The sequence below is a fragment of the Manis javanica genome, chromosome 6, assembly GCF_040802235.1.
Source record: "Manis javanica isolate MJ-LG chromosome 6, MJ_LKY, whole genome shotgun sequence".
In the NCBI taxonomy this organism is placed as follows: domain Eukaryota; kingdom Metazoa; phylum Chordata; class Mammalia; order Pholidota; family Manidae; genus Manis; species Manis javanica.
Window position 1 is genome coordinate 118,946,203 of NC_133161.1, and position 18,910 is coordinate 118,965,112.

At 35.0% G+C, this 18,910-nt stretch overlaps 1 protein-coding gene across 7 annotated transcripts in view; it reads right to left on the minus strand.

The window, feature by feature from the left end:
• Positions 1-18,910, minus strand: part of DYNC2H1 (dynein cytoplasmic 2 heavy chain 1) — a 347,628-nt gene that overhangs the window by 81,268 nt on the left and 247,450 nt on the right. For all 7 annotated transcript variants that reach the window (XM_073239362.1, XM_073239361.1, XM_073239364.1 and 4 more), the window contains one exon: positions 5,510-5,626. In XM_073239362.1, coding sequence (XP_073095463.1) covers positions 5,510-5,626 — 117 coding nt within the window. The remainder of the gene's footprint in view (positions 1-5,509; positions 5,627-18,910) is intronic.

The following is an 18,910-nucleotide window of genomic DNA, read 5'->3' on the forward strand; positions in this document are numbered from 1 at the left end:
TCTGGATATATCTCCCCAGAAAAGGGAAACAAAGGCAAAAATAAACAAGCGGGACTACATCAAAATAAAAAAGCTTTGCACAGCAAAGAAAACAAAACAAAAAGGCAACCTACTAAACAGGAGAATGTATTTGCAAATGATATATCTATCAAGGTGTTAGTACTCAAAATATGTAAAGAACTCATACAACTTAACACCAAAAAAACCCCCACAAATAATCTGATTAAAAAACTGGGCATAGAACCTCAATAGACATTTTTCCAAACAAGAGACACAGATGGCCAAAAAATACATAAAAAGGTGCTCAACACCACTAATCATCAGGGAAATGCAAATCAAAACCACAACAAGATTTAAGTAAGTACAAAGAAACGGGTCCCGTTTCTTTGTACTTATTTAAATGTGCCTCCTAGAAAATTTGAAATTACATATATGGCTCTCATTTGTGTGTCACCTAGTATTTCTATTGCACAGTGCTGGTGTAAAGACTATTGAGTAAAATGCTGTAAGTTCAACAATATGAACAGAGAAATGAGAAAAAAAAACAGTAGGAGCTCAAAAGTGTTTGATTAATGACAGGTGAAAAAAATAAAGACTAGTAATGACAAACTGCAGTATTTAATCAAAGGAATGAGAAAAATGTAACAGCGAAGGCAGCAAAGTGTATTATATGTATATTATAACAATCTATTTCCTACTGGCCTTTACAAAATTTTAATAAAAATTAATGTAAAGTAACTGTCTTGCCAATGGGTTTCAGCCCTGGGCAAGTTCACTATGGATTCAATGTGACCAAAGAAATGACAGTAGAATGTGCTTGGGGTAAAAGGGTTACACCCAAGTTTATTCCCATGGTGGCAGGTCTCACTAGAATCCCATCCACACAGAATGAGTCTGCATGCAGCAAGCCAGTCTCTGCCTCTGGGCCTCTCCGTGCCCGCAGCCGTCTCAGTCTCTGGCGCTGCCACCACTCCAGTCTCTGCTCTGCTCTCCCGCAGCCTTGCAGCCGTGCCACTGTGTCACCCAGAGCACTGGGTAGAGCTCTTATAAAGAATCAATAACAATGTATTGCCCCCACATGTGTAGTGAGCTAGACCCAACTTCATTTCCACAGCACTTCATAGTGACACCATTCCAATCAGCAACAAATTTTCTTCCTCTTGGGGTGGACCCAGTCCTCCACCCTTCCCAGCACCACATGTCCACAGGGGACACTCGAATGTCTCCCCGTTTGTAGGTGCAGCTGCTGAAACACTCCTCCCAGGAGGGCAGCCTGCTTTTTTTCCTTGGTCACACTGAACCCATAGTGAACTTGCCCAGGGCAGAAACCCACTGGCAAGGCAATAACTAACTCTAAAATAAGCAAGATATATTCAACATTCTAAAAGGACGAAATAAACAGAAGTTAGAGTGTTACATAATCATAAAACAAAAAAAAATCAGATTATGTATTATTTATAATTCAATATAGCTAAAATCACTGAGTATTACATCTATATATATGATTTTGGGTGTAACTGTTAAGGGATAACACTCATATCCAGTAAATTGATTATTAAAAGAAAAGCTGTTTAATGACTAAATACAATTGACTGAATTGTGTATTTCTGAAGGATGGCTTTGATTATTTAAAGTTCAGCTTGTCATTAAAAAGCTAAGTGTATTCAGAGGAAACCAGTACCTGATTATTGAGCTGCTGGTGGAAAAACTTAATGATATTTAAAAACTTAATGAGTAGGCAAGGAATATATTTTAGGTAAGAAACCTCCAATTCAGTGCAATTTATAATGATACTAAATACCATGGCAAATGGTCTCATACTTAAAATATATTCTTTATATTGAAAATATAACAATGTTTAGTAACTAAGAGTTGGGAAAGAAAATGACGATCTTTTTCAGAAATTCTTTAACTCCTATATTGCTTTGTATGAAGAAATAAGTATTAAATTGGAAATCAAGGAAAAGTAAATTTTTAAGGATTACTAAAAAGAGGGATAAGCAAAAGATGAAATAAGCAAAAGATGAAAAGAGCGCTAGAGTGATCCTTTTCTACATGCACTATTTATGTGAACCTACACATTAAATATTTTGTGAGCTTCTTAAGGACAAAATAACTTACTCATCTTTATTACTACAGTATTTGTAATGCATACAGCTCTGGAGAGCTATGTTAGACTTGCAAGGATTGTTAAAAAAAAAAACTTATCCAGTTGAACAGAGAGGAAGGTAATCCATGCAGAGGGAACCACAAGAACAAAAACAAATGTTAAAAAGTGCCTGAAGTGTTAAACAAACAAAAACAAACAAACAAAAAACCCAGCAAGTATTCTGGTGTAGAAAAAACATGTGATATGTGGTACAGAGAAGTTGGAATGAAGACAGCCAGCCAATCTGGGATGAGACCACAAATACCTATGCTAAGAAGTTGACATTATATTTTATCCTTAAGCAATCAAATGAGTTTTTAAAAAGGCAAATTTTATGATCTAGAAAGATAAAATTAAGAAGAGTGTGGAGGATGAACTGCAATGCATGAAGCCCAGGTTTAACCGAGGATGCCTATCTATCTCTAGCAGGAATAGCAAAAGCCAAAGCAACTGCAGGCCATTGGGTCTGAAAATTTACCTCAGTCTACTGCATGCTTCCCTTTGATTCTCTGTTTGAGGCTGGTATCCTGGTTTCTTCCCCTCTGCAAAGCACTTTCAGAATGAGGACTCATTTGAAGAGTCTGCTGAGCTTATCGGTAAGACTTCTCTCCAAGGTACTTCCACAAGGATAAAATATTTCAGCATCACTGACTTAAATCTGTGCTAACACTGCTACACTCATCCCAGTGTTTCTGTGATACTGTGCTCTTCGTAGGCTCCACTCTTTTCCCTTTGTGTGAAAGGATGGGGTAGTCAAGCAGTGTGTTGTGGTATGAATCCAACAGAGACCTAACAATAGACTATATTTACATCCCAAATGAGAACAATGAGGGTTTGAGAAAGGTACAGAATTAGTTTGAGTTTCTAATACTGGGTTGGATCTTGGAAGGCAAATAAATTATATACGTATATTTTTTAGGTCACTGCTGTGGTCCTCTTTACGTAATAATAGAAAAATGTTCTCCAGAGTTACAAAGAAGGTACCTGTATGTATTAGCAGAGGGTGGGTGGGGGATGAAGGAGTACTGGCAACAATAAAATCCGATGGGCTTGATGGAGAGAATTATTAAGGCAAGGAAGACTGTTACACATTCGAGGAAACTTCACACAGTGTGAAGAGTCAATGTTGATAACTTTAAGAACTGTCCAAATTTTAAAAGAATACAGCCCAAAGAAAAGTGAGGTAGTGGAAGATCACATATTCAGTACTGTGAGTTATATCCTGCAAATTCACAAATGTTCATTAAAACTACTGATGGAATTTAGGATGTGTTACCCCAAAATCTGACACTTTGACGTATGAAATATTTTAAACTGAAGGAATTTCAGGAACAGCAGGTACAAGAACTCTAACCTTTATTTGAGGAAGGTCATAAGATCCTCATGTGAGACGAACCCTCCTGATACCCTAAGGAAAGGAACATCCTTACCTCTGAAGGTGGATAGATGTTGAGGAATCTGAGACAACAGAATGGCTAAGCTTTCCCCAGGTTACTACTCTTAGCTCATACCCATTAAAAAAAATTCCAGTTTTGTACTCTTCATCAAACCTGGCATTAAAGATGCTCAGGTTAAACCACTTCCTCAAGTCTTCCTTTCTTAGGAAGGCTCCCCAGGGCACATAAAACTTACATTAAATAAATTTGTATCTTTGTCTCTTACTAATGTCTTTTGTAACAAAGACCCAGCTAAGAAACTAAAAGGGTAGAAGGAACAGATATGTTTCCTCCCCACACTGCATAATAATATGGCAGGATTTTTTGTGAAATACAGAGATGCACCTTAAGGCCAGATCTAATGTGTGTTAAAACCAACGTGACCAAGGCAAATTAGAAGCAAGTAGGGTGATAAAATCATGGAATAGACTTTAACCTTACTCAAAATGGAAATTGGGTCAAATAAGTTCACTTTTATTTCAGAATAAAGGAAAAGTCTCCAACAAATACCTAGACTATTTCTCTAAAATATTAAGATGAAACCTTTGCAATAATTAGGATTACTTTTATCAATAGGTTTTGCTATTACGAACTTAGTTGATTATTCACATCATTTGATTTCTATCTTATTCTCTGAATAAAGACCTTGAATATAATTTTACATTATTCTCAGAATAGCTATATTATATAATATACATGGATGTGAGTATTCATGTGCTTGAATATTGCTAAATATGTGAACTTCTACTACTTCACCTTCTTTTGAATACGTTTTAAGAATTGATTGTACCTGGAGAATCATCAGAAAATTCAGAATAACCCCTGTCATGTTAAATAAAAAGTTCAAAACTCTTAAAAGAAGCTGAATCTTAAAAAGGAGAATATTACCAAATACCAAGAAAAGAAATGAATTGCTAAAGGAGAAAAAAGTATACTTATGTAAATTTGGTTATTAACTTAAAGATAAACTCAAAGGTTGGTCTAAGAAAAGAATGGGTAAAGAATAATAACTTCACTATGAATGGGTATGAAAAATGGAAATCAGGACTGTGGCTTCACAGTCAGGAATATCTACAATGTGATTACTTATATGACTCAGGCAGAAGTGGGGAACATGGATTTAGGATGCCATAGAAATCAGTATTTATTTTCATTCTCTAATTTTTCCTCAAGCTAGCTATATCAAGTTTTATCGATGTGATGATCTGAATAAAAGTGGCAATTCCAGTTATTGAGACTCCTGACAATCACCAATTGTTGAGACTCAGTCATAATAACTCAAAGTTACAATGCTGTTAGGTTTGAGGATTTTGAATTTTAGAGGGTTTCACCTTGTTCATGAGTTCTGAAATAAGCTCAAGTGACTTTCCCTTACTGAAGGTTGTATCTGATACGTAGGCATCTTTTTAGTATTACATCATTGCAAAATTATATTTTTAATTCCAGAGAATAAATTCCTATTCAGTATGAACAGAAATTATAATACTCTAATGGCTTTGCCTAGTAAGCAACTATTCTATAATCTAAGCTATAACTATTCTAATATAAAAGGAAGTTGATACCAGTTGACAAAGTTTTTCTTCAGCACTTTGATTCTTTTGAAAAATTTCATACCTTTAATGGCAGTAACTAACTTTACTTACAAAGAGGAGAGAGAAGGACCGGAGTGAACAAAATACACAGTAGGTATAGAAGATGATGACATAGCACATTACCAAAATAAGACAAATTACTCTGGTGACACAGCTTCTTGGGCTGATCTACTCCTATTACTATTATTTCCTCTATCTCTTTCTAGGATATTGTATCTATTAAGGGCAGATCAATGCAAATTTTACCAACATGGACAGTTTGGAAATAAAACTGGAAAAAAAAGATAGGAAGAGAAAGGGAAAAAAAATCAGAAGAACATTACACTACTAACCTGGTTTAGTTTCTTCCACAGATTGAGGACAGGAGAAAGTTCATTAGACCAGATTTCTCTATCAAATTTGCAACCAGCTGTTACTGATCTGCCCAAGATCCTTAACTGTGAAATAACCTGGATATAGAAAATGACAAAGAGCAATAAATGAAAGTGACTTCAGTCAGAGTAAAATAGCATATGTACAAAGTAGCCACATTTACTTTATAAAAATAAAGATGACATACAAACAAGCTTTAATCCCTCTGTTCAATTGGCTTAATATTTTACTGATTTATTTAAGCAATTAAAAAGTAAAAGAACCTAAAATTAAGAGGAACCACTATAAAAAGTACATAATAAAATGGCTCTTATTTGAAAAGCTATTTCTTTAGCGAGAAAGTTCTAATTATCCATCACTGATAACCAATGTGTATTAGATTATTTCTGAAATCCAAAATATTTTCAATTTCATTAATTTAAACATCATAATTTCAAAATGCTGATAAAGATAGTTTTCCTGAAAAGATGAAATCACAGATAGTAAATAACAGCAAACTGTATAAAATAGTAAAACAACCTAAAGAAATTATTGGTTCATAAAATTTATCATAAATCTAAGTTTTAAATCTCTATATTAATTTTAACTTTTCTCCTCAGTTTTCCCTTTACACTTAAAACTGAAATGAAAGAAGTAGAAATCAATTAGTTAAAATGTGGAAAACCATGAATGGATAAAGAAGATGTGGTACATATACACAGTGGAATATTATTCAGCCATAAGAAGAAAACAAATCCTACCATTTGCAACAACATGGATGGAGCTAGAGGGTATTATGCTCAGTGAAATAAGCCAGGTGGAGAAAGACAAATACCAAACGATTTCACTCATATGTGGAGTATAAGAACAAAGCAAAAACTAAAGGAATAAAACAGCAGCAGAATCACAGAACCCAAGAATGGACTAACAGTTACCAAGGGGAAAGGGACTGGGGAGGATGGGTGGGAAGGGAGGGATAAGGGGGAGGGGGAAGAAAGGGGGCATTATGGTGAGCATGTATAATGTGTGGGGGGCACGGGGAGGACTGTGCAACATAGAGAAGACAAGTAGTGATTCTACAGCATCTTACTATGCTGATGGACATTGACTGTAATGGGGTTTGTTGGGGAGACTTGGTGATGGGGGGAGTCTAGAAAAAATAATGTTCCTCATGTAATTGTAGATTAATGATACCAAATTTTAAAAAATGTAGAAAACCATTATTCTCTTTTTAGGGTTTTTACTTCAGTAATTTCCTTGTTATCAGCTTCTTTATCATGACTCTTATCAAAATGGTAAGTACTTCCATTTCAGTAACATTAATAACCTTCTTAGTCATTTGCTAAGAATGATACAGAATATTATCAAGTATGCTAAATATTGTATTATTATAGATATTAGGGTATGTGTATAAAATCAGTGATATCCACTCATTGTTCTTCCTAAGTATTTCTACTAGATACTAAAATTGCATTATTTCATTGCAGATTATCTAACATAAATGAAATGAATCCAAAAAAAAAAACCAGACATAGGCTTTCCTAAACTAGTATTTTAAATAGCAGCATTTGCAGCATGTTGGATACTTTAATGTGTTACTTTTTGAGAGATGTAATTTGTTTTTCCTTTTTAAAAGATTGGGTTACATTTCATATTTTGTTGTTTTTTTGTATCAGTAAAGTTTGTGATAAAATAAGGGCCATAAATCTCTCAAAATGAATGCACTACTTAATTGCTAAACATCTACAATCATGCTGTTAAACTCAAGTTATTTCTAGAGCTTTTGATCGATTCTCTAATCTTGAAAAGATTGTGGTGATTCAGTGTTTCATTTCCTTTGTTTTTGTGATAAATTATTTTCATTTTCTCTAGCTGAACCTTACAATAGCACCAAATTTATCAGCTTTGCTAGATAGACCCCAGGACCTCACTAGTTGGGAGTCAGAAGAAATGCTATTTTAACTCTGGTAACATTTGTTATCACTTATTTGTGTTTTAAATTTGTCAAACATGACAGAAAACAAATAAGAATGCAAGGACATGTCTTTAGGAAAAAAGGTTCAAATATTTTTGACAATGACTTTAAAAACCATTTTAAGAATGAAATGTTTACCAGCTAAAAACAGGTCATATCATGTGTGTTGTCCTAGAAAAATAACATGTGAGGCTCATTGTTTTCTTAATAATACTAATATATTAAAATCTTTAATAAACATAGGTAATAAAAACAGAGTTTAAATACATAATATTTTTATAATGAGGATATGGCTATAGTTTATAATGATGGATCATCTTTTATTTTTAAAAAATCTTACATATTTATCTCTACAAAACACAGATAATAAATCATTCCATTATTCATGTTCTAAATCAATTAAAAATACTTTAGTCAATAATACTCGTTTAAGTGATATCAACGGGGATATAATTTCCCATGAACAATACATTTAAGGGAATACCTCAGAGATACTGAGGGTTCAATTCGAGACCACTGCAATAAAGCAAATATCATAGTAAAGTGAGTCAAATTAATTTTTGGTTTCCCAGTGCATAAATGTTATGTTTATTCCATTGCAGTCTAATAGCAGTATGTCTAAAAGAACAATGTACATGCTTTCATTTAAAATTACTTTATTGCTAAAAAATGCTAACCATCCTCTGAGCTTTCAGAAAGTTGCAATCTTTTTTGCTGGTTCAGGGTGTTGCCTTAATGTTGATGGTTACTGACTAATCGGGACAGTGGTAGCTGATGGCTGGGGTGGCTGTGGCAATTTCTTAAAATAAGACAACAATGAAGTTTGCCACATCAATGGACTCTTCCTTCATGAATGATTTCTCTGTAACAAGCGATTCTGTTTGATAGCATTTTACTATCAGTTAGAACTTCTTCCAAAATGGAGTCAAGCCTCTAACATTCTGCTGCTGTTTTACCAACTAAGTTTGTGTGATATTCTAAATCTTTTGTTGTCACTTCAACAACTTTCACAGTACACTAACCAGAAGCAGATTCCATCTCATATTTGACATTTCTCACACTTTCTCTGCTCATCCATTAGAAGCAACTCCTCCTCTGCCCAGCTTTCATGAAGACATTGCAACAATTCAGTCACATCTTCAGGTTCCACCTTTAAGTCTAGTTCTCTTGCTGTTTTAACTACATTGACAGTTACTTCCTCCAGTGAAGTCTTGAACTCCTTAAAGTTATCCATGAACATTGGAATCAACTTCTTCCACACTTGTGCTAATGTTGATATTTTGACCTTTTCCCATGAATCATAAATGTTTTGAATAGTATCTAGAATGGTAAATCCTTTCCAGAAAGTTTTTAATTTACTTTGCTCAGATTCCATCAGAGAAATCACTATCTATGGGCAGGTATAGCCTTACAAAATACATTTCCTAAATAATTAGACTTAAAAGTCAAAATTACTCCTTGATCCATGATGGGCTGCAAAATAGATGTCATGTTAGCAGAAATGAAAACAACATACATTTTGCTGCTCATCTCCCATTAGCGCCCTTGGGTAAGCAGGTGCATTATCTATAAGCAGTAATATTTTGAAAGGAATTTTTTTTTTCTCTGAGCAGTTCTCAGTAGTGGGCTTGAGATACTTAGTAAACCATGTGGTAAGAGATGTACTGTCATCAAGACTTAGTCATTCCATTTATAGAGCACAGGCAGAGTAAATTTAACATTATTCTGAAAGGCCCTAGGATTTTCAAAATGGCCACTGAGCAATGGCTTCAACTTAACATCAGCCTGTCCTTTGAAGCTTTGAAGCCAAGCATTGACTTCTCCTCTCTAGCTATGAAGTCCTAGATGGCATATTCTGCCAATGTAAGGCCATTTAGTCTATACTGAAAATCTAGTGTTTAGTGCGGTCACCTTTATTATCTTAGCTTATTTCTGGGTAACTTGCTGCAGCTGCTGCAGCTGCTACAGCAGTACTTGCTGCTTCATCTGCACTTCCCTGTTATGGAGGGAGCTTCCTTCCTTAAACCTCATGAACCCACCACTGCTAGCTTCAAACTTTCCTTCTGCATCATTCTCACCTCTCTCAGGCTTCACAGAATTGAAGAGATGGCCTTGCTCTGGATTATACTTTGGCTTAAGGGGATGTTGTGGCTGGTTTGATGTTCTATCCAGAACACAGTAACTTTCTCCATAATAGTAATAAGGCTGATTCACACTCTGAGCATTCATGTGTTCACTGGAGTAGCATTTTAAGTTTCATTTAAGAACTTTTCCTTTGCATCCACAGCATGGCTTCATGTTTGCTACAAGAGCTCTCTAAGTTTTGGCCTATCTCAGCTTAGCTTTAACATGCCTTCCTCACCAAGCTTACTCATTTGTAGCTTTTGATTTAAAGCAAGAGATGCGGGATTCTTCCTTTCACTTGAACATGTAGAGGCTATTGTAGTATTGTTAACTGGCCTGATTTCACTAGGTGCTGTGTCTCAGGAAATAGGAAGGCCCCAGGAGGAGAGAGACAGAACAGCTGGTTGGTGGAGCAGTGAGAACACACACATTTGTCAGTTAAGTTCACCATCTTACATGGGCATGAGTCACAGTGCCCCCAAATACAATAGTTATACCAAAGATCACTGATCACAGATCACCATAACAAATAAAATAATTATGAAAAGGTTTGAAATGTGAGAATTAACAAAATGTGACCAGTGACACAAGGTGAACGAGTACTGTCGGAAGAACAGCACCAACAGCTTGCTCCAGGCTGTCACAAGCCTTCAATTTGTAAAAAACCCAAGACCCTCAAAGCACAATGAAGTGAAGTGCAAAAAAACAAGGTATTCCTGGACATCACTTCACATTCCGTCCACATGGAACGGCTCGTGCTGGGCCGCCGGCGCGCTGTGGGGAACCCGTGGGGCAGGAGGAGGTCACAGAAGATGCCGCTGCTGCTACCCCACCTATCCTTACCACAAAGAACAATGAGAAACACTTCAGAAGTACCTATACTTCTGAGCAAGAGGTGTGTGTTTATTGTAAAACACTAAATGTTATGGACACTTTTATTTTCGTTTGGATATTAGGAAGCACACAGAAGATTTTGTGAACTAACAATATAGACTTCGTAGAACTTTAAATATCATTTAAGAACTTTATCATTGCTTTCAGAACACGGCTACTTGTTGGGTGCAAGAGCTCTGGTCTTCAGCCTAGACACACCTTCCTCACCAAGGGCATGGGCTTTATTTGTTTTTCTTTTGGCATAAACTGTTTCCCTAATTTTGTTTTCTTTGCTTTTCCTAATTTTCCCTTTGAATGATTTTCTCAATTACGGACTTTATACTAACAGATGATTTACATTAAATCACTCCCAGAATAATTCTTCTTGGAATGAGAATACCGATTTTCAAAATACACATTTATTTCCAATTTAAGGATGAACAAGTATGTTGTCATAGAAATTAAATAAATTACATTCCAAATCAAGGAATATGGCAGACTAATATCTGGATAAAATTTCATAACAAAGTGCATTTAAAACAAAGTGCATAACAAAGCAACATTACCAACTAAAAACTTTTAAAGTTTATGACTGAAGTGCCAGGGAAATTAAGAGAAATCTATAAATGCTAAAGCCAAAGAAGCAAAGCTTATCTAGAGACCTATCTGAGTCTGAAGAGAATATTTGCCCTGGGGCATCTGCCTATCACAACAGGCCTTTAGCTTGTTTTGTTTACTTTTCATGTTGAAGTACCTTTAGACTTACAAAAAGATGGCAAAAACATTACAGAGAATTCCCACTATACACTTCACTCAGCTTCCCCCCCTAATGTTAACATTTTACATAATCAGAGCAGAATTTTCAAAACCAGGAAATTAATGTTAAAAAGTACTATTAACTAAATTACTATTACCCTTATTAAAATTTTACCAATTTTTACACAAATGTTCTTTTTCTGTTTCAGGAGAAAAACACATTATATTTAGTTGTCCAAAACTGTGACAATCTCCTTGTCTTTCATGACCTTGACACTCTGGAAGAGTCCTGGTCAGTTATATTGTGAAATGGCCCTTATCTGAGTTCAGAAGGTCCACATTTCCAAGAATAGAAACTACAAATCCAGAATTCTCAAAAAGCAGCACCCAATAGCCTACTTAGAAAACAGCCTGTCACACAGAGGGAAAGGCAAAGGACATTCGCCTTACTCTGCTTTGGCTTTGGGTGAAAATGTGGTCTGTTTGAAATACTGTGACCGTAAAAATTCAACCCACATATCAAAACTTATGGAATTGCAGTGAATGAGATTCTTGAGGAAAATTATAGTAGTAAATACTTACAGTTGAAAAGAAGCAATGCCAAAAACTGAGTCAAAGTTAACAAAATTATGAAGTTGAGAATGTAGATGGAAATAAATCAGAGTAAAAAGAATTAATAAACTAGAAAACTGATATAAAAGAGATCTGGTAAAAAAAAATAACTTTATTGAAAAGACTAATAAACTATGAGACCACTAACTATACTGAGTGATACATAGACAGATGATATATGAGAAGACACAATTTAAAAATTCTAATTATAAAAAGAATATAATTACATTTTATATTATATAAAAGACTAAAATATACATATTATAAAATACATAAAAATATATAAAAGACTAAAGACAGCATAAGATTATTTCAAATAGCTTTATGCCATAAAATATTGCAAATTTGGCCAACAGAGAAATTTATAGAAATATATAAACTAATAAAAGTCTCAAGATAAAAACAGAAAAATTAAATGGAGCTACAGTTGTTTTAAAATTAAATGTGAAGTTAAAAATATTATCTCAAAGTAAATCCCACATACCAGTCCACATAAAAGTTCTAATATTCCTTGAACAGAGTTCAATCTTGCACTAAACATTTCAGAGACTAGAAGAAGAGGCAATATTCCCCAAATCAAGTAACAGTCTAGCAAAAACATATAAAAAATAACAGGCATTCAAAGATCAGTCTTACTCCTGCACACAGATGCAAATAAATATAAAACAACCTTTAAAAATATATATACATGATGATTTTGAATGCATGGCTCAATCATAGAAAATATAATTCATCATATAAATACATTAGGGAGATACATAATATAATTACCTCAATACTAGGAGAAAACATGGTCAATGAAATTCATCAATACGTTCTTGACAAACTACCGCTAGCAAACTTAGCAAAGATGTGTGAGATTGTTATAACAACCTTTGATAAATTATGCCTCCCTACAGTTACACTCCTTTGCAATGTAATATTACACTCCTTCCATAGCAACAGATATCTGTAACTCCACCCCCTTGAAGCTTGGATGGTCTTGTGATTTGCTCTCACAGAACGTGGCAAAAGTAATGTGCAACTTCAAAGCCTAGACTTTAAGAGAACTTGCAGTTTGTGCTCTGGCCATAGAACCTGAAGCACATTCTAGCCTCTGGTAGATGAAAGATCATGTAGTTGAAAACAAAGTCACCCCACCTAATAGCCAGTGCCGTCTGTAAATATCTGCAAACATGAGTAAGGCCATCTCAAACCTTCCAGCCTAGTTTACTCTCCAAACGAAGGAAGCCTTACATGTGAACCCAGATGTAACCAAAGGAATAATCAGCTAACCATCAGCTAACCATTGAAAAAAAAAAACCAAAAAACATCATTGTTTCAAGTCCAAGTTTGGGGATGGTTTGCTATGGGGCAAAAACTAACTGAATCCACCAGGAATAGCAGTAAACTTCTTTAACCTATACTGTGGATTGAACATTGTGTCCCCTCAAAAGTTGTATGTTGGAACTCTAAACCTCAGCATGGCTGCTTTTGGAGATGGATGTCTAAGGTGGTAATTGGGTTAAATAAGGTCATGAGGGTGGGACACTGATCTGACAGGATTAGTGTCCTCATAGGAAGAGACACCAGAGAGCGCTCCAGGGCACAGGCTTTCTCTCACTCACTCTCTCCCACTACACCTCTCTCTGCAAACAGGCAGCGAGGAAAAAGTCATGGATGACACGGTGAGAAGACAGTCATCCACAAGCCAGACACCGGATGTTGAACTTCCTACCTTCAGGACTGAGAAAATAAATTTCAGTTGTTTAATCCATCCAATGTGTGGTACACACAGTCTCTGACTTATGATGGTTTGACTTATGATTTGTTTACTTTATGGTATGAAAATGATACGTATTCAATAGACACTGTACTTCGAATTTTGAATTTGGGTTTCTTGCTGGGTTAGCAGTATGTGGTACGATCCTCTCTCGTGACGCTGGCAGCGGCGGTGAGCCACAGCCCCTCCCTTGTTGGCCACATGATCGTAAGGGAAAACAACTGATACACTTGCAACTATTCTGTACCCACGTAACCATTTCGTTTTTCATTTCCAGTACAGTATTCAATGAATTACATGAGATATTCTACGTGTTATTATAAAATAGGCTCTGTGTTACTTTTCCCAACTGTAGGTTAATGTAAGTATCTGAGCACATTTAAGGCAGGTGAGTCAAAGCTAAGATACTCAGTAGGTTTGGGATATTAAATGCATTTTCCATTTACAATCTTTTCAGCTAATGATGGATTTATCAAGATGTAACCCCATCGTAAGTTGAGAAAGAACTGCATTTTATCAAGGTAACCCAAGCAGACAAATACAACCTTATACATGGTATCTATCAAACAAAGCAACTCTTAAAATCAATAACAAGATATCAGAAAACATTCCCTTTATAAAAAGAATATTAGCTATCACTGCTTTTATTCAACATTGCACAAGAGGATGTAACTATCCCAAGAGGACAAGAAAAGGCAATAAGATACATAAGGATCAGAGGGATAAAAGCTAAATCATTTTTCTGAAACAAAATAACAATTTATAGAAAAATGGAATAATTTATAATATTTTTCATACACTATATGCTATATATTATAATATATATTTTTCTATTTGTGTGTGTTTAAAATGAATACAAATTCATCACACATTATTTTTTAACCTCAGCTCAAGTATTATTTTACTTATCAATAGCTTTTTGGGAGCCCATAGAGGTTTATTTGGTCATTCTCATCACCCACCCCCAACATTTTCATACTACTTCTAGGTGCTTGGCCAGGTACAATATGTTTAATTGTGTTACCAAACACATCAGGATGTAAAAAAAAATTAAATCTTCCCACATACTACAAAATGCAACAGTATACTGACATGTTAAAGTGAAATAAAGGAGAACACCAGAGGTAATCCTTCTAATATTAATATATTCAGAATAAAAGGAGGGAAAATAACCCTTGGTCTATGTCTCTCAAATATTTCAATAAAAATATTTATGCCAGTCACACACAAGACTCAACTATAGTTTATGCTGGTGATTTGTGAGATGAGATTTCTCTCAAGATCAAAGTGAAATGTACAGTCATTCTACCATGCTAAGAACTCACATCATTTTGTCAAGGCAATAAGATATTAAAAGCCTGAAAATAAATCTCGAGACCTCCTAGCTTATATATATATGTTTAACATAAGCAAATTAAGAATGAACTTCTTGCACATCAAAGAATGTTTAAATTTTACTAAGACCAGTGAACATACCAGTTTTCAAGTACTGAGGTATATATTATTTGGAGTAATAGGCTGAACAGTTCATTATAAATCATATGTAGTATTGCTTTATATATAACTCTGGTTAACACTAAATAACTCAGACTTGGAATTAATTACCAAATTATTTAAAATGTTTGAATCCATCTCTGTATTAAGGTGATATAATTATGATGCTTTGTTGCACTTTTTATATACTGGCTCCAATAATCCTACTTGCTGGGAGTAAACATATACTTTTGTTACTCTTGGAAGTACAAATAAGACATAGAATAAATAAATGTATTATATTATATATACATACCCATACACAATCTTGAGACCTCATGCCTCCTAATACTTTTATCTATTTTTTTATAAATATTTATTATATACCACATTTGAAAACAGCTTGGCAGTTAATTAAAAGAAATATACTTGTCATATGATTCAGCCATTATACATCTAAGTATTTACCCAAAAGAAATAAAAGCATATGCTCATAGAAAGACATATGTCCAAATATTCACAGTAGCTTTATTTTAGTAGACTCAAACTGGAAACAATATAAATGTCCTCCAATTAGTGAATGAATAAGCAAATTGTGGTACATCCCTACAAATGATTACTAATCAACAATGAAAAGGCACTACCTCCTGATAAACACAACAAAGATAAACCTTATAATAATTATATTGAATAAGAAATAAGCCAGATAAAAAGGACTACTTAATTGTATAATCCTTTTATATAAAACTCAAGGAAATGAAAACGAATCTACACTGACCAAAAAGAAATTAAGAGTCGCCTCGTGTAGGGGAGGGAAAACTGGACCTTGGGATTACAAATTATTAGAGAAAACTGGGGGCTATCCTGATGTGATGATGGCCTAATGGGTGTATGCATATGTCAAACCTTATCAAATCATACACTCTAAATATGTGTAGTTCACTGAATATCAGTTAACCTCAATGAAGTTGTAAAAACTGAAAAAAGATAATCATTAAAACAATGTTAGGAGGAGGTAGTCAAGATGTCAGTGTAAAAAGATCCTCAACTTACCTCCTCCCATAAACATGACAAATCTACAGCTACATATGGAATAGTATCCTTTGAAAAATGTCCTGAAAACCAAATGAACAGTGCCTTCACATTCACGGATGTAAGGGCTGCACCGAGAACGGCAGGAGAAGCAACACGCTGTCACCAAAGCCCCACCTGAGGTGCGATGACCCACAATTGGGAGGAATCTCAAAACTATGGAACATTTCCCTGAGGAGCAAGGGGTGTGTCCCTGAAAAAAGAACCCCAGTCTGTTAGTGCTGCACCTGAGGGAAAGCCCTGAAAATGTTTGGCTTTTAAACCAAAGGGGAGTATTGTATGAAGAACCATAGAACTGGAGGGTAAGGAGAACCATTCTCAAAAGACTTGTGTGCAGACTCACTCAGGAATCAGTCACAAAGTAACAGTTTGAGAAGTGCCTGGGCCATATATGAAGGAGACCAACTTACTAATCTTAGCAACTGCCAGAGAGGCCGAAACCTGCTGGGGCTCTCTCTAGGGATGGAAGCACTGGCGGGTGCCATTGTGATTTCATTCTAATTTGCTAATGCTGATGCTGCAGGAGCCATTTTCACAATCTCCTTCTAAACAGCTAGGGTATATCACACAGCAGATACCCCAGAACCAGCAGGGCAAAATTCCCACCCATCATGTGGCATCTGTGCCATAGTCAGCAGGGAAAGAGCCCCACTCTGAACCCTGTGCCAGAGCCACACCACAGCCAGGCAAAGGGCTTGCACACAAACAAGCCACAGCAGCAGGTCCACCACAGCGTGAGGGCACACACAACCCAAGAGGGAACACCCCTTCCGTGCCGGCTCTGGTGGCCATAGAGAAGTGCACTTCTGGGCCCTACAGGACATCTTCTACAGAAAGCCACTTTGAGCCTGAAAGAGGTAGCTGACTTACCTATTATATGAAAACAAACACAGAATTAGGCAAAATCAGGAGAAAGAATACATTCCTAACAAGAGAATGAGAAAAAACTGCAGATAAAGAACTAAATGAAAAATAGATAATCCACTTACCTGAAAAACAGTTTAAAATATTCATAAAGATGCTTATAGAAATTGAGAGAATGGATAAATCCACTGAAATTTCAACAAAGAGAGACAAAATATAAGAAAGTACCACACAGAAATCATAACTAAATTGAAAAATACACCACAGGGGGTTCAACAGAAGATCGGATGAAATAGAAAAATGAATCAGCAATCTGGAAGACAAAGCAATGTAACTCCCCCAGAAAAAGTAAAAAAGTATTAAGTAAAGTGAAGATACTTTAATGAAATTTTGGGAATCATCAAGCAGACTAACATTCATATTACAGGGATCCCAGAAGGAGAAGAGAGAAAGAAAAGGCCAGAAAAATTATTTTAAGAAATATTTTTACTAATTATTTCATTATTTTAATAAAAACTTTATTAATATGGGAAAGGAATGAGACATCTAGGTCCAGGAAGAACAGAGAGTATCAAATAAAATGAACCCAAAGAGACCCATACACCAAGACACATTATAATTAAATGGTAAAAGTTAAGGATAAAGAGAGAATCCAAAAAGCAGTAAGACAAAACAACGTATTAAGTATAAGGGAAACCCCAAAAGGCTATTGGCAGATTTTTCAGGGGAAACTTAATAGGCGGCCAGATGAGAGTGACATGACACATTCAAAGTGCTAGAAAACAAAATCAAAACAACTTTCAACTAAGAATTCTTTACCCAGCAAGGTTATCATTAAGAACTGAAGGAGAAATTAGAAGCTTTACAGATAGCAAAAGCTAGGGAGTTCAACATCAATAAACAAGACTTACAATAAATGTTAAAGAGATGTCTTTAAGCAGGAAATAAATGGTACAAATTAAAAATAAGAAACACAAAAGTGAAAATCTTACTGGAAAAGGATAAATGTTGAACAAAGGTGAGAAAATCAGTCACTTATAAGGCATGCATGAAGGTTAAAAAGCAAAAGTAGTCAGCAACTAAAATTACAATAATTAGTTACACAAAGCATAAAATAAAAAGATGTAAAATGTATAATAAAAGACACAAAACATGGGAGAGGTTAGTAAAAAGTAAATGTTTAGAATATATTTAAAATTAACTTCCTATCAACTGAAGACAGACATTAATGTAGGGTATTTTCAGGAAACCACATGGTAATCACAGAAAAACACACACACAAAAAAAAAAACCAAAGAAGAAATCTAACCACAACACTAAAGAAAGTCATCAAAACACAAGGGAAAAGGGAACGAGAAAAAGAAAGGAACAAAGAATTACAAAAAAGCCAGAAAACAATTAACAAAATGGAAATAAATATATACTTATCAATAATCACTTTAGATATAAATGGACTGAAAGCATCAATCAAAAGACATAGAGTAGCTGAATGGATTAAAAAAAGAGACTCATCTATATTCTGCTTACAAGAGACTCACTTCAAAAGTAAAGGCACACAAAGTCAAGGGGTGGCAGAAAATACCTCGATAAAATAGAAGAAAAGAAAGCTGGAATAGTTATACTCATATCAGACAAAACAGATTTTAAAACAAAAACTTTAGAAAAACACCAAGAAGGGAATTACATAATGTTAAAGAGGTCAATGGTGCAAGAAAATACAACATCTATAAAAATATACACACCCAACATAAGAGTACAAAAATACATATAGCAAATATTAACAAACCTAAAGGAGAAACTGTGGGCATAGCAATAAAGACAGGAGACTTTAATATCACACTTTCATCAATG